General features: G+C 37.2%; 1 protein-coding gene across 1 annotated transcript in view; it reads left to right on the forward strand.

Annotated features, from left to right (window-relative positions):
- LRP6 (LDL receptor related protein 6) overlaps window positions 1–7,487 on the forward strand; it is a 177,891-nt gene extending 170,404 nt beyond the window's left edge. The window contains exon 23 of the mRNA XM_004435377.3: window positions 1,894–7,487. Coding sequence (XP_004435434.1) covers window positions 1,894–2,188 — 295 coding nt within the window. The 3' untranslated portion in view covers window positions 2,189–7,487. The remainder of the gene's footprint in view (window positions 1–1,893) is intronic.
- Window positions 7,488–14,361: the final 6,874 nt, after the last annotated feature.

Genomic DNA, 14,361 nt, shown 5'->3' on the forward strand with positions numbered 1-14,361 from the left:
AGTGTCCGGTGTTATTGGCATCCCTCAAGTGCCTTTTGTCTTCTATAAGGTGCTTCCTAACATTCCAGTCAAATTGCCCTGATATAACCTTACAGATCTATAGAAATCAAGGGGAAAATGTTTATAGTATCTCGTTCAGATCTCTCATTTCAGTTTATAGATAAGACTGTGTGAGATAGGCTTCACTCTGAACTGATTGTTTTTATGTTTTACTGTAAATGTTGCTTTCCCTGTCACAAGTTGTTCTAAAAAGCCAAAATAGAAAGTCAGAAACCTGAAAATTGAGAAAATAAAAGGAAAGACCTAAAATTTTATTTAAAAAGATTTTCTTTAAATTAAATAAAACGCTGATTAAACATAATTGCATCAAAAACAATTTCATTTTACCATTTCCCACATCTCAAAGTAAGCCCAGTTTGTTTATTCTGAGTAAACGTTTTATCATTTCTTGAGATTTTTGTCTAAACTGAAACTTAAAAGAATTTTGTTAATTCTATTTCCTTTTGTTCCCCTTTCCTGTTTTTTTCCTCCATGAAAATGGAAGTGTTGGGCCTTTTAAATGTTGAGCCAAGAAGTTTCACTAAGGCTTAGCACCTGATTAGACAGAAAGATAAAACCTAAAAAAATACTATGACATCATGTCAATATTGGTAGTAAGAACACTTGAGAACCTGCTCAGCAGGTCATGTAACGTTTGATCTTTTGGCAGCCATTTCTTTTGAGGCCAGCCCTAAGTGACATCAAATGGTTTTTGTATCCTGGGATATTATCTTGTGGCGCTCCATATCACTGGGTATTTCATGAATTGTTACTTCAGTTTTACGCTTGCTGTTACCTCTGTCTTGCAGTCACTTTGTTTGATGAGAAATCATATGAATAAATCTTGATTGGGATAATATGAAATAAGCTCAACTTTACCATATTTAAAATATAAATGATATATGAAGTTACAGATAGAAGTAGAAATGATAGAAAAGGCAGCACTTTGTTAGCTCTTATTTTTACTAGTACTTTCCTCTCTTTCTAATGAATGCCTTTTTCGTTAGTTAGCCATGCTACAAACTTAACAGCTACAGATTATTTGAAAAGGTAGATAAACATGTGTAAGAAATAAATTAGGTCTCTGAAATACTTATTAGAAAATGCCCCGGTCCTATATAAATATTTAGAATTTATCATTTTGATTTTCAGTTAAAGCTGCTCTTATGACAATATGCTTGTCTGTACACAGGGAATCAAAACTCCTTCCCCCAAACCACAGCAGTTTCCCCTTGCTGATAGTAACAGGAATGGGATAGATATGCCCTTTAGGCTGTCTACCACAGTTCAGCCTGGCTTGTACAATATTTGAGTTTTAAAGAGAATGAAGTCTTTGGACATCATTAAATTATTCATCAGGTAAATTATGGAGCAGTTAAAGAATGTTGAGGGAATGCTAACATGTTTGAGTAGTGTAAAATATGTGAAGACCTATTCTTCTTACAGACCATGGAACGGCAGAAATTGGTGAGGTCCACTCTATAGACTAAATGCAAAGTGTATAACTGAGAGATTTTCCAAAGATGACCATGAAGTACAACTTTGAGTATTTTTTTATTCCGTGATACAATTTAACTTAAAGATATAAGAGCACATCCAGAGGCTAGATTGAGTTTGCCTCTGCATTCCCATCCTAGCCATTTTTAATTACCTCTCATCACATTTTATTTGCAAATATAAAATATCTTCCTCCTCCAATCTGCCATTGAAAATTGCCTCTTGGTCTGTGCAGATTTAGATTGTGGTAGCTTATCTTGAAGGTGAAGTTTACATGTAATACCTTTGTATTCTGATAGGGAAAACCACTTTTCTATAAAACTAACTTTGCTTCTCTTGATTTTCTTCCTATACCAGCTACAGACCCTACAGTTACCGGCACTTTGCACCCCCCACCACACCCTGCAGCACAGATGTTTGTGACAGTGACTATGCTCCCAGCCGGAGAATGACCTCAGTGGCAACAGCCAAGGGCTACACTAGTGACTTGAACTATGACTCAGAGCCTGTGCCCCCACCTCCCACGCCCCGAAGCCAGTACTTGTCGGCGGAAGAGAACTATGAAAGCTGCCCACCTTCTCCATACACAGAGAGGAGCTACTCTCATCACCTCTACCCACCACCCCCCTCTCCTTGTACAGACTCCTCCTGAGGAGGGGCCCTCCTCCTCTGACTGCCTCCAACGCAAACATGTAAATACAAATTTGGTTGAGATCTGGAGGGGGGGAGGGAGCTGCTAGAGAAGGATGAGGCAGACCATGTACAGTTAAAAATTATAAATGGGGTAGGGAATACTGGAGATATTTGTACAGAAGAAAAGGATATTTATATATTTTCTTAAAACAGCAGATTTGCTGCTTGTGCCATAAAAATTTGTATAAAAAATAAATTTGTACTAAAAGTTTTATTTTTGCAAACTAAATACACAAAGCATGCCTTAAACCCAGTGAAGTGACTGAGTACAAAGGAAACAGGAATAATAAAGGCATCACTGACCAGGAATGTCTGGGCTTTATTGATACCAAAATAAAAAGAAGAAGAAATTAAGTTCATCTTAGAGCAGCAAACCATAGATACTTGGAAGTAGCCAAATAGCCTTGATGTTAACTAACATTTGAGGGCCAATGAGTTAAAGAAACCATTAAAGAAAAAAAAAAGGAATTAATGCTAACTTTGGACAAAGGGCTTTGTTTTCTCTAGTAATCCAACAATTTTAGCAAGGAAAATTGATATTTATAAAAATCCATTCTGGGTGTTGCTGTTGTAGGAGAGATCAGCTGTCTGGTAAGATGCTGTGGGGCTGTTTGTGTGTGCAAGTCTTCTGTCCCTACCGTAGGACACGCATCTCTGTCAAAAATTAATTTTTCTTCTGGGTGTTTTCACCTTGTTTCCTCCCCCAGCAGCTTTGTAGGCCATTTTGCCAAGATATCATGATTTATTCAAAGCTTTTTAGCTGAGGATTGATTAAATGGAATTTTCTAAATTAAAGTTTCATTTTAGTATTTCTACTAGCTCCAATCCCCAGTAGGCTTAGCTCTTCAATTTGACTGCTGTTTTTGCATAATGATCAGAGGTTAGACATATTATTGCTCCTCTTTACTTCCATGATTGTTTTAATGCTCATTAAAACGTTACAACATTTTACAACACATATAGACAATGTTTAAAAATTACAAATTTAACCATTATGTTTTTGTTGTAAATTGATCATATATCCTTGCAGTACTTTCAGCATATAATATCACAGTATGAAATCATTTTTATATATATTTTTCCTAATAAAACATTTAAATATGTTCCGGTTAGAGACAATCTATTTAAAAAGAGAATTTTTTTGTTATCATTAGGTTTTCCCTTTATTAACTGTTTGTGACATTTTCATGTTCTTTAGGCCAATTTTTCTCTGAATGATATCTACATACATACCTCTTCTAATGTGTGACGTGAGTTTAATATCTTCCTGTTACCTAATGTGAATGTTAGATTGTTTTCAAATTATCCACAAATTATTCTTATAATCGCCTCTTATATACTTTTATGTGTGTTCTCTCTTATCCTATTATGGATTAAGATTATTTAACAAATTTGACAATATGGATTAAATGAGAAGGCTAACTATTAGCTTCTCAGTTGTCAGGACTTGGGTGGAGGGGAGTAATGGAAGGCTCTTACGTGTCTGCCTGACTGCACAGTACTGGGGCTGCTACATCTTCAGCGATTAGGGCTGACCTGTGGAATGATTCTAGCACTGCTCTGCCGCCTCGCTGGAAGTTACTTTCCTACTTTTTACATGTTTCCAGCACTTCTCTGCTGAAATTGAATGTGTTTTTAAACTATTTTTACCTTAACAGATGTTGGTCAGTTATTAAACGATTTTTTTTATTATTCTGTCTTTTTGAGGCCTCTCTAGATTTCAGGGCCCAAGAGAAAACAACAAAAGAAAGGATTCAGAATTTTGGCAGGGTTGAAGTAACTTTTTAAGCAATTAAAAAATACCTAAGTAAACTTTTTAAAGAGAAAAAATGTAGTTTAAGAATAATGCCTAGATTGTTGGGGACACCTTATATGAATCAGGTGCACTTGATTTTGCATATAAATAAATGATATTCCATCAGTGTCTTGCATTTCAGTCAGATAAGTTTTAATTCTTCCTGTTGATGAAACAAAGTGCTCACAGTCTAACAGAATGGACATTGAAGTTGCATTCTGTGACACACAGGGGCACTTGATGCTTAAATGAAGATGGAAAGGTTAGCAATAACTGGGTATCACTTAGAATTTGAGAATTCTATATGTTTACATTTTTTAATGTGCATCTTTATCTGGTGGGCTTCCCATGTGGAAACTTGCACTATAATGAACTAAGAAGAATATTGCCTTGTTATATCTCAGTCCAAGTGCTTGTACTGCGATGGCAATGGCCTCTTCTTGCAAAATACTAATTTGTGTGCCAATTTGTTTGAAATTATTTGAAGGCAGTTCAGCTTAATCTCAGAATCCTCTTTCTGGGGTCATTGAGATGGATTCTTAACATTTTTGGAAGTACCTTTAAATGAGAGAATTGTCAAAATTGGGAAAAGATTTATTGGTTACATGGACAGTTAAGCTTAAGTAAACTACCTTCATTATTAAACACAAGAGCTTTAATTGGAACCACTGAGGATAAAAAATAAATACATAAGAGGACAAATCAAGGGAAAAGTGAAAAAGGTTCAAGGGGAAAAGTGAAAAGATTCATTATGCGTGGGGGGAAAAATGAATAAAATTTCATTAGATACTTTAAATACAAAAGTATTTATTTTGAACATATGTCTTAAAGTAGTCCCACTTACTGATGTGATTAAAATTATCTGAGAAATGAACTTTAGCATAGCATACTTCCAGTGCACTGTAATAAGCTATTCTGCGTTGAAGTGGTCTTTCATAACTCTGAACTTTTATAACTTTGAAATTGGCTCTTGCAGAGCCCTGGTCTTCCGAACAGTGGCCCAAGGGGTTTTGCTTTGTAAATCAGATAATAGCATATTCACAAGAAAAATGAACTAAGGGATAGAATTTTCTCAGTATTAATTTTTCTTTCATGAATTTTTATTATGCCTTTGACACTTGCTTGCCACTCTTCTATACTAGCATATCATGAGATGTCTATCTGTTTAGCAGAAATTATAGTTATTTTAATTTGAATACAAAAACACTTTGTGGTATACCACCAAGAGATAGCTGACCCTTTAATAAGTTTGAGAACAGCTTTTCTAAAGGGATGATATCTATTTAGAAATGAAGACTTTACAGTACATTTTCATCTAATATAGGACAATGGGGGGGGCTTGGAGCAGTAAAATTTTAAGGTGATCTAGGATTGTATTTGTTCATCATTTAAAGATACTCTAAAGTCAATAATTTGTGTAAGGCCAACTCATTCGATATTAAGATATAAAAATAGCCACCATCTGCATTAGGTATCAATTTGTTTTGGGGGGAAATCTTTTTGTTTTGCCATAAGGCCCGTTAATGAAGAATACTTCAAGCAGAGTTAGTAGGTGCAGCTTACCCAGCCTCTTAATGAGCCGTGTATGTGACCTGATACCAACAGTTATAGTAAAATCTATTTCCTTCTGATACCGGAAAGGCTCGCCTTAAGCAGGCCTGCTTCTCTGTGATAGATGTGCTGCTGCTGTTTCCCTATCTAGTCTGTGGTGCCAAGATTAGGTTCTTAGAAATGCAGCTTTTTAAATTGCTTTCTCTCTTGCAGGGGAAAACTTGCCACTTCATTGATTTGCATGCGTATCATATTGGTTACCATTACACATCTAACAAGATTCAGAAACAAAAATCTTGGGCTTTTCACACTCCAAATATGTCACACTTTTAATAAGTACAGTGCTAAAGTCTGTATAATGACATACATGGTATATCTAGAGTGTGGGTATGAGTATGTGAATATCAGTTGGCCGACAAATGTTTGGGCATCCACAAATAAGACTGTAAGTGCAGACATGAACTGAGTCATAAAAAGTTTATAATCAAGTGTTGTTTAAAACATGTTCTCGAAATTCTTAAACTCAAGAAATTTAATTTTATTTGATATTCCTTTCATTATCCCAAGCCTAAAGTGAACCAAGAGAAGTAACAGATGATTTTAGAAAGTACTGGTAGCATATGTGTGGTTTCTGACTTCTGGGATGGCAGGATTTCATAATAGTCTGAAAATTTAGCTTTTGATATTCTCAAAGCATAACATTTTACATTTATAATTCTTAAAAAATTTTAAATTATGAGCATTGTGAATCCATATACTCAGGATATTTCTGTTTGACTTGATTCTGCATCTCATTAAGCTAAGCCTGTACCTGAGTGAGGGGGGAGGTAGATTCTTAGGTTAATCTAGATGACTTAGAATGAAATTACTGACTATCCTCACCCTCCGTCAGTCCGGGTAAACTTTACTCTTTCTTTTTCATAAGGCATCTTTAAACCATTCTTAAGTTTATTGCTGAAAAAAATCCTCGGGCCAGCCCCGTGGCACAGCGGTTAAGTGCGCGCGCTCTGCTGCTGGCGGCCCAGGTTCGGATCCTGGGCGCACACCGAGGCACCGCTTGTCAAGCCATGCTGTGGCAGCGTCCCATATAAAGTGGAGGAAGATGGGCACAGATGTTAGCCCAGGGCCAATCTTCCTCAGCAAAAAAAGAGGATTGGCATGGATGTTAGCTCAGGGCTGATCTTCCTCACCAAAAAAAAAAAAAAATTCTTCATGGCTTTACAAATAGAATTATAAACTAAGTGATTTCTCGTACTCAGAAGTGGAGTATATAGACCTAACAAAAATGAACTTTTAGATTTCCCACCATTACTTGGGGTTTGCCCAAAAGTTAACACCAAAGAATTATATAGACAACGTGCTTTTGCTTAACTGTCCATTTTTTAAAAAATCAATATAAGCAGGGCAGGGATATATATATGTATATATATAGCAATGCCTAAATATGAATACTAAAAGGAAAATAAAGCAAAGAGTCTGGTTAAATTTAATGTTACATGAAATTAAGTACTGGGGTTAGTGAGGAAAATTTAAAAAGAATAAAGAGGATACTAAGAAGTTTAAGCTGGACTAGCCTTATTTGCAAGTGAAGGATCTGGTGCTGCTTTCAGATGTTTATCCTTTGTGTTTTTAAATTTTTTCTTAAGCTTTAATCTTCGTCATTGTCTTAAAGTCAGCTGGTGTTTCTTGTTCATGGACTTTGGTACGATGGTGCTTTGCAAGGATGTATTTATATTTTAATGGCCAACATTTGGTCAGCCCTTGTCCACTATTCACTTCCCCCTTTTTGTAAAATAAGTGCTTTAATTGTAAACTGTATAAAAATACTTTGTATAAATCCCCTTTTTGATTATTACAATAAGCTGAGTTGTAACAAATGAAATGTTGATTTTTATAATAAAACAGTGGAAAAATACAAGTGTCATTTTTTTAGCAAGAAATTAAAACAACTGATTGTGCTTTGCTGTGATATACGGCTGTTGTGTTTCAGACACAACAAAACTCACCTTTATTGTTTGCATTTCAAATAAAGTACAGCCTTGGGAGAGAGGTTTGAGAAGGGCTGTTGCTTAGTTGTCAGTTGTCGATGCTGACAGTGCCTGTGGTTGGGAACAGAGAATAAGGAAAAGAGTTTGTGCTCTTGTTTTTAGTAAACTCCTGGAAGGAGTCCTGATGAAGACCCTGAGTACTGCTCCTTCCTCCAAATTAGCTTCAAAAATGAACATTGAGGGCAAAATGAACCACAGCCCTGTGGCCTAGTGGTTAAGTTCAGCACACTCCACTTGGGCTGCCTGGGTTTGGTTCCTGGGCGTAGGCCTACACCACTTGTCGGTGGCCATGCTGTGGCAGCAACCCACACACAAAATAAAGGAAGACTGGCACAGATGTTGGCTCAGGGCAAATCTTCCTCAGCAAAAAAAGAAAAAAACAACATTGCTTTTCCTGGTGGAGAGCCCAATACGATATGATGATACTGAAGGGTGGCAGAATATACCATTTCAAATATGCTCCCTTAGCATGTTGATAATTTTGAGCTGTAGGCACTTAGAGCAAATGCAGACATTGGCTTTCTCTGAACTCTCTTTATCTTCCTAAAGACAGATCCTCCGAAAGGAACACAATTGTCATAAATCATAAATCCCCTCTCCAGGAGTTTCATCAACCAGGGAAAATTGACTCGTCACAAGAGAGGAGACTAGAAGTGGACACCACATCCAGACAAACTTTGTCACAAACTATCCTGCCTCCTATCTTTTCTTCTAAGGGCCCATTCATCTTTCCTAAAAATCATTTATTTTCCCCTACGAGGCCTACATCCTCCCTCCCCTTTTCCTGTTAAGATTGTAACTGTGGGCCCTCTAGGACCAGTTCAACTGACCCCATCTTGTCAACAGAGTAATTAAGAAATTGTCTTTCGGAAGATTTGCAAAGTCACGTAGCCAGAGCATGCAGAGAAGTCTTGACCTGAAATGACTGCTTTCTCCTCCCCATGGAACCAAAGGACCAGGACGTGCCAGAATTTAAAAGTCAGACTTTTATCAGAAGTGAGGGATCCATCATTGAGGAAGATCCAGTGTTAAAATTCCTTCCCCGCCTCATCATAAATGTTTAGAACCTTACTGTAAATGCTTGAAGCCCACCAATCAAAACCTGTTCCACCAGCATTTGTCAGTGCCAGCCTGTTTTCCCTAACTTCTTTAATTTTGCCCCAAATCCTGAATCTGTCAGGGAGACAGATCTGAGGGCATGTGGCCCCTGTCTCCCTGCAGATCAATTTCGCAGAATAAAGCTGATTTCCCAAAAGCCGATGCCGTAATTAATTAGTTTTTTTATGTACGTGGGGCAAGAGCACCCCAATTTTGTGCGGTAACAAAATGGTATTTAAGCCTGAATTCTAAGCCACCTTGGGGAGTTACTCATTTTTCCCCGGGTATCTCCCATGTATACATAAGGTATACATGTTAATAAACCTGTTTGTTTTTCTTTTGTTAATCTGTCTTTTATTACAGGGGTCTCAGCTAAGAACTCAGAAGGGTAGAGGTAAAATTATTTTGTTCCCCTACGATACTTTTTCCATAAGGGTGGATGGAAAAACCCATGAGAACTCAAAACTACGAGATCCTGCTAGAGTCTAAGTTTACTCATTTGGTAGGAAGAGAGGAAAGCTGCTTTTTTATTCGGCAGTAGTTGAGCCCAAACATTAGGTTGTTAAATGGAAACCAAGTTTTAATATAAAAGTTTGTCTTTAGCAGATGCTCTTGAATAAGTGAGCTTCTTGTGGCTTCTTTGCTGACACCTCCCATTCTTTCCCCTGGGGGGAAAACAAAAATCACATATGTTTTGCCGTTCCCAGTGAGTCAAAGAAAGGAACGGCAGAACTGTGGTTGGTTTGCTTGATTTAAAGGCAGGCTCAAGGATGGGGACAACATTGCAAGTTGTTTTGGGTTCTTTCCAGATAGATTTTCGGCTAAGTTTATACAGTCTTTTCCATTTTAATTCTTTGCCTTGCATATAGTTGCATTATTTCTGTAAATTTAAATCAAAGGATGAATTACTTTTGGTGGGGTTCAGGACATGCTACCCTGAAATATGGCAACTTGGCATATTGAATATTTTAACCTGAAGAAATTTGAGAAATGGCATGTGCAAGAAAGACACTCTGACCTTCCCCTGAAGCAGATCATAAACCCTCATGTGAGAGGTGCCCTTGTTGTACCCAGAGGAAAGGAGCATCCTTAACTCACGAGAGGAAGGGACACAGAGAGGAATCTGAACGAACAGGCCTTGGTAAGCTTCCCCCAGTTTACTACACTTAGCTCCTACTCTTTGTCCTGTCATAGCTTTCCATGACTTCCCAGTCTTCATCAAACCTAGCATAAAACACTCAGGTTTAACCATTTCTTTGGGTCTTCATTTCCTTATGAGGGCTCCTGTGTCCCATAAAACTTGAATACATTTGTATGCTTTTCTCTTGTTAATCTCTTGTTACAGGGGTCCCAGTCAAGAACTCAGATATTTTTCCTCCCCTACCCTATGCTCAGATCTCTGGTTCCATCCATTTATATCATCATGCAGTATGCACAATCTCCCGCCCTCCCCTGGGAAATTTTCCACCTGAGATTTGCATTTGTAAATTCAGATTTAATCCCCATATAAAGCCAATCTTCCCCAATAAAGAGGCTAAAAATAAAGGATGACTTTGCTAACATTTGACCTGCATTTACTGTGCACCAGGTACTGTGCTAAGTATCCTATTTTTTTCCTCAAAGTAATCAATTGATTAGTGACCAAGCTTGACAGAAAACGCCCAATTTGAGTATGAAAATCTCCACTGCAAAATTTGATCAGAGACAGTTGGCAGTGAGTAGAAGAAAAAGGACACTGAGTTGAGATTTAGATTCTTATCTCTGTTCCATTTTATTGGCACTAACTAGTCTGTTCTGATTTAATTAATCAGTCAAGGCATGTCCGAACCCGTTTATTCCCTCCGTATCTGTTGTGTTAGTCTCAAATAGAGTTTTCTGAACCTTGACTCTTCAATCCGCCGGTTCCACTACCTGTTCCAGAGAGCTACTTGTACATAAAGCATTCTAGGCGCTGAATGGTGTTACAAGATAGAGCCTCTTGGAGGTCAAACACCTATATGGTATCCTATTCTGCGCAGATGCCTTTTTGATGCCTGCTTTCCTCTGGCCTCTTCTCTGGCCTTGCTGTGCATTACAAAGAAATTCATACCTCTCAAAAAAGAGACAGCCCAAGGCCCATCGTATGGCACATGCTGTATGGCAAGCAAAAGTGATTATCTTGAGAGCTTTTTGACTTCTGATCATCCTATCAAAAGCTCCCCCACTACCATTACCCAACTGTGTGGCCTTGAAGACTCTTGTATTTTGTCCAGTAATTAGAGTTCTTTTTGCTTGGGGGTTCCATGGGAAGGAAAGGGTTAGGACCTCCAGATCTACGCGGTGCTGTGATTCTTAGGAGCAGATGTATATATATCACAGGAAAGTTTTTAAGTAAGAACTCAATTTAGATCTAGGGCTATTTATATTTTCTATTTTTATGTCAATTTTCCTCATTTTTGTCTCAAGAAATTTGTTCGTTTCATCTAAGTTGTCAATTTATTGGCATAAAGTTTGTCCCTTATCTTTTTAATGCCTGTTTTCATTTTTGACATTGATAATTTATGTCTTATCTTGGTCAAAGTGAAGGTGTATCAATATTATTGATTTTTTCAAAAAATCAGCTCTTGTTCTAATTTATTTTTCTCTATCATATGTCCATTTTCTATTTCATTGTTTTCTACTCATTATTTCCTTCCTTTTACTTATTTGGGTTAAATTTGCCAGCTGCTTAAGATGGAAGCTTAAATCACTGATTTTAGACCGTTGTTTCCTGATACAAGCATTTAAAGCCATACATTTTTCCTCTAAGCATGCTTCAGCTGCATCCCACAAATTTTGATGTTTTATTTATTTTTCAGTTCAAAACATTTTCCAGTCACTTGTGATTTCTTCTTTGAACCATGGATTATATAAAAATGTGTTTAATTTCTAAATATTCAGGGATTTTCCAGATATCATTTTGTTATTTTTAGATTTAATTCCATGATGATCATAGATTTTAATGATCATGATTTTAATCCTTTTAAATTTATTGAGACTTGTTTGATGGGCCAGACTATGGTCCATAATAGTGACTATTTTATGGCTACCTGAGTATTCTGCAGTTATTAAATGCAGTTTCCTATAAAGGTCAATTAGGTCAGTTTGGTTAATATTGTTGTTCAAGTCTTCTACATCCTTATTGATTTTGTATGTGCTTCCATCAATTACTGAGAGAAGAGTGTTGAAATCTCCAACTATCATTGTGGATTTGCCCATTCACCTTTTAGTTTTGTCAGTTATTGCTTTATTTTGAACTCTGCATAATTTAGGTTTATTATGTCTTAATAATTCACCCTTTTATCATTATGTAATGTCCATCTTTGTCCTCATATTCCTTGACCTGAGTCTACTTTGACTGGTATTAATACACCTGTTTCAGCTTTCTTATAAGTTTTGCATGTATTTTTCTTTCTTTTTTTTTTTTTTGTGAGGAAGATCAGCCCTGAGCTAACACCCATGCCAATCCTCCTCTTTTTTTTTCTTTTTTGTGCTGAGGAAGACTGGCCCTGGGCTAACATCCGTGCCCATCTTCCTCCACTTTATATGGGACGCAGCCACAGCATGGCTTGACAAGCGGTGTATTGGTGCGTGCCCAGGATCCGAACCCAGGCCGCCAGCAGCGGAGAGCGCGCACTTAACCACTATGCTACGGGCTGGCCCTGTGTGTATTTTTCTATTCTTTTACTTTTAACCTATTATTATTATTTTTTTTTGTGAGGAAGATTGGCCCTGAGCTAACATCTGCCAATCCTCTTCTTTTTGCTGAGGAAGACTGGCTCTGGGCTAACATCCATGCCCATCTTCCTCCACTTTATATGGGACGCCGCCACAGCATGGCCTGACAAGCGGTGCGTCGGTGTGCACCCGCGATCCGAACCGGCGAACCCCGGGCCGCTGCAGCGGAGCGTGTGCACTTAACTGTTTGCGCCACTGGGCCGGCCCCTAACCTATTCTATTTCTGCCTTTTAATTGGAGTGTTTAGCCATTTCCATTTAATGCAATTATTGCTATGATTGGGTTTGTCTACCATCTTTGTAATTACATCTCTCTCCCTAGCCTCTGTACTATTATTGTCATACATTTTATTCTACATGTTATGAACTCTACAATACCTTGTTATTATTTCTCTTTTAAATGGTCCATTATCTTTCAAAGAGATTTAAATAGGAAAAAGAGCCTTTTATATTTACTCACATATTTATCTTTTCCAGTGCTTTTTTTTCCTGCAGATACAGACTTCTATTTGTTATTATTTTCCTTCTACCTAAAGGACTTCCTTTAACACTTTTTGTAGCTCAGTTCTGCTGGTGAGGAATTCTTTTGGCTTTTGTACATCTCAAAAAGCCTTTTTTCACCTTCCTTTTTAAACATCTTTTTGTTGGTTATAGAATTCTATGTTGACAGCTTCTTTTTCTTTTGATACTTTAAAGATGTTACTCCATTTTCCTCTGTCTTGTATTGTTTCCCAAGAAAAGTTTTTTTTCATTTTTTTGTTTCTCTGTATGTAATGTGCCTTTTTCTCTGGATACTTTTAAGATTTTTTTTCTTTATCACTGGCTTTGAGCAATTTATAATGTGCCTTAGTGTAGTTTTCTACATGTTTTTTGTGCTTGGCATTCATTGAGTTTCTTCGTTCTGTGGGTTTATAGTTTTCATCAAATTTGGAAAATCTTCACTCCAATTATACATATATTAAGTGAATAGAAGTCATCCTACAATTCACTGTTGCTCTGTTGTTGTTTTCTCCCCAGTCTTATTTCTCTGTGTTTTGTTTTGGATCTGTTGCTCTGTCTTCAAGTTTACTTATCTATTCTTCTACAATGTCTAGTCTGCTGTTAATTCAATCCAGTGTATTTTTCATCTCAGAGTTATAGATTTCTTCTCTAGAAGTTTGATTTGAGTTATATTTATAATTTCTATGTGTACTTGACATGTGCAGTCTTTCCTCTGGCTTATTGAGCATATGGAATACAATTATAATAGTTTTAATGTCCTTGTCTAATAATTCTATCAGCTGTATCATTTCTGGGGTGGTTTTTCTTGATTTTTCCCCTCATTGTGGGTCTCATTTTCCTGCTTCTTTACATGCCTTGTAATTTTTGATTGGATGCCAGACATTGTGAATGTTACCTTGTTGGGTGTTGGATATTTTTGTGATCCTATAAAGATTCTTGAGCTTTGTTTTGGAACATACCTAAGTTACTTGATAACAGTTTAATCCTGTTGGTTCTTGCTCTTTTTTTTTTTTGTTGGGCAGAACCAGAAATAGGTTTAGTCTAGAGCTAATTTTTTCCCACTGCTGAGGCAAAATTCTGTAGAGTATTCTACCTATTGCCATGCAAATTTTGAGATTTTTCCATTCTGACTAGTGGAAATAGGCACTACTGTGAGCCCTGTGTGAACTTTGGAGAGTGTTTCCCTTAATACTTTCAGGTTGTTCTTTCCCAATCTTTGGGTAGTGTCTTCACATGCATGTGTTGATCAGTATTCATCTGAAAACTTGAGGGGGCCTGTCTTCTGAGCTTTGAGTGCCATTCTGTTCTCTCCATTATTTTCTTGCAAACTTTAGCTGCCTTGGCCTTCCTGGACTCCTGGGCTCTATCTCCTCTCTTCAGGGAG

This window comes from Ceratotherium simum, chromosome 17 (genome assembly GCF_057802395.1).
Source record: "Ceratotherium simum simum isolate JZ-2026a chromosome 17, ASM5780239v1, whole genome shotgun sequence".
Classification (NCBI taxonomy): domain Eukaryota; kingdom Metazoa; phylum Chordata; class Mammalia; order Perissodactyla; family Rhinocerotidae; genus Ceratotherium; species Ceratotherium simum.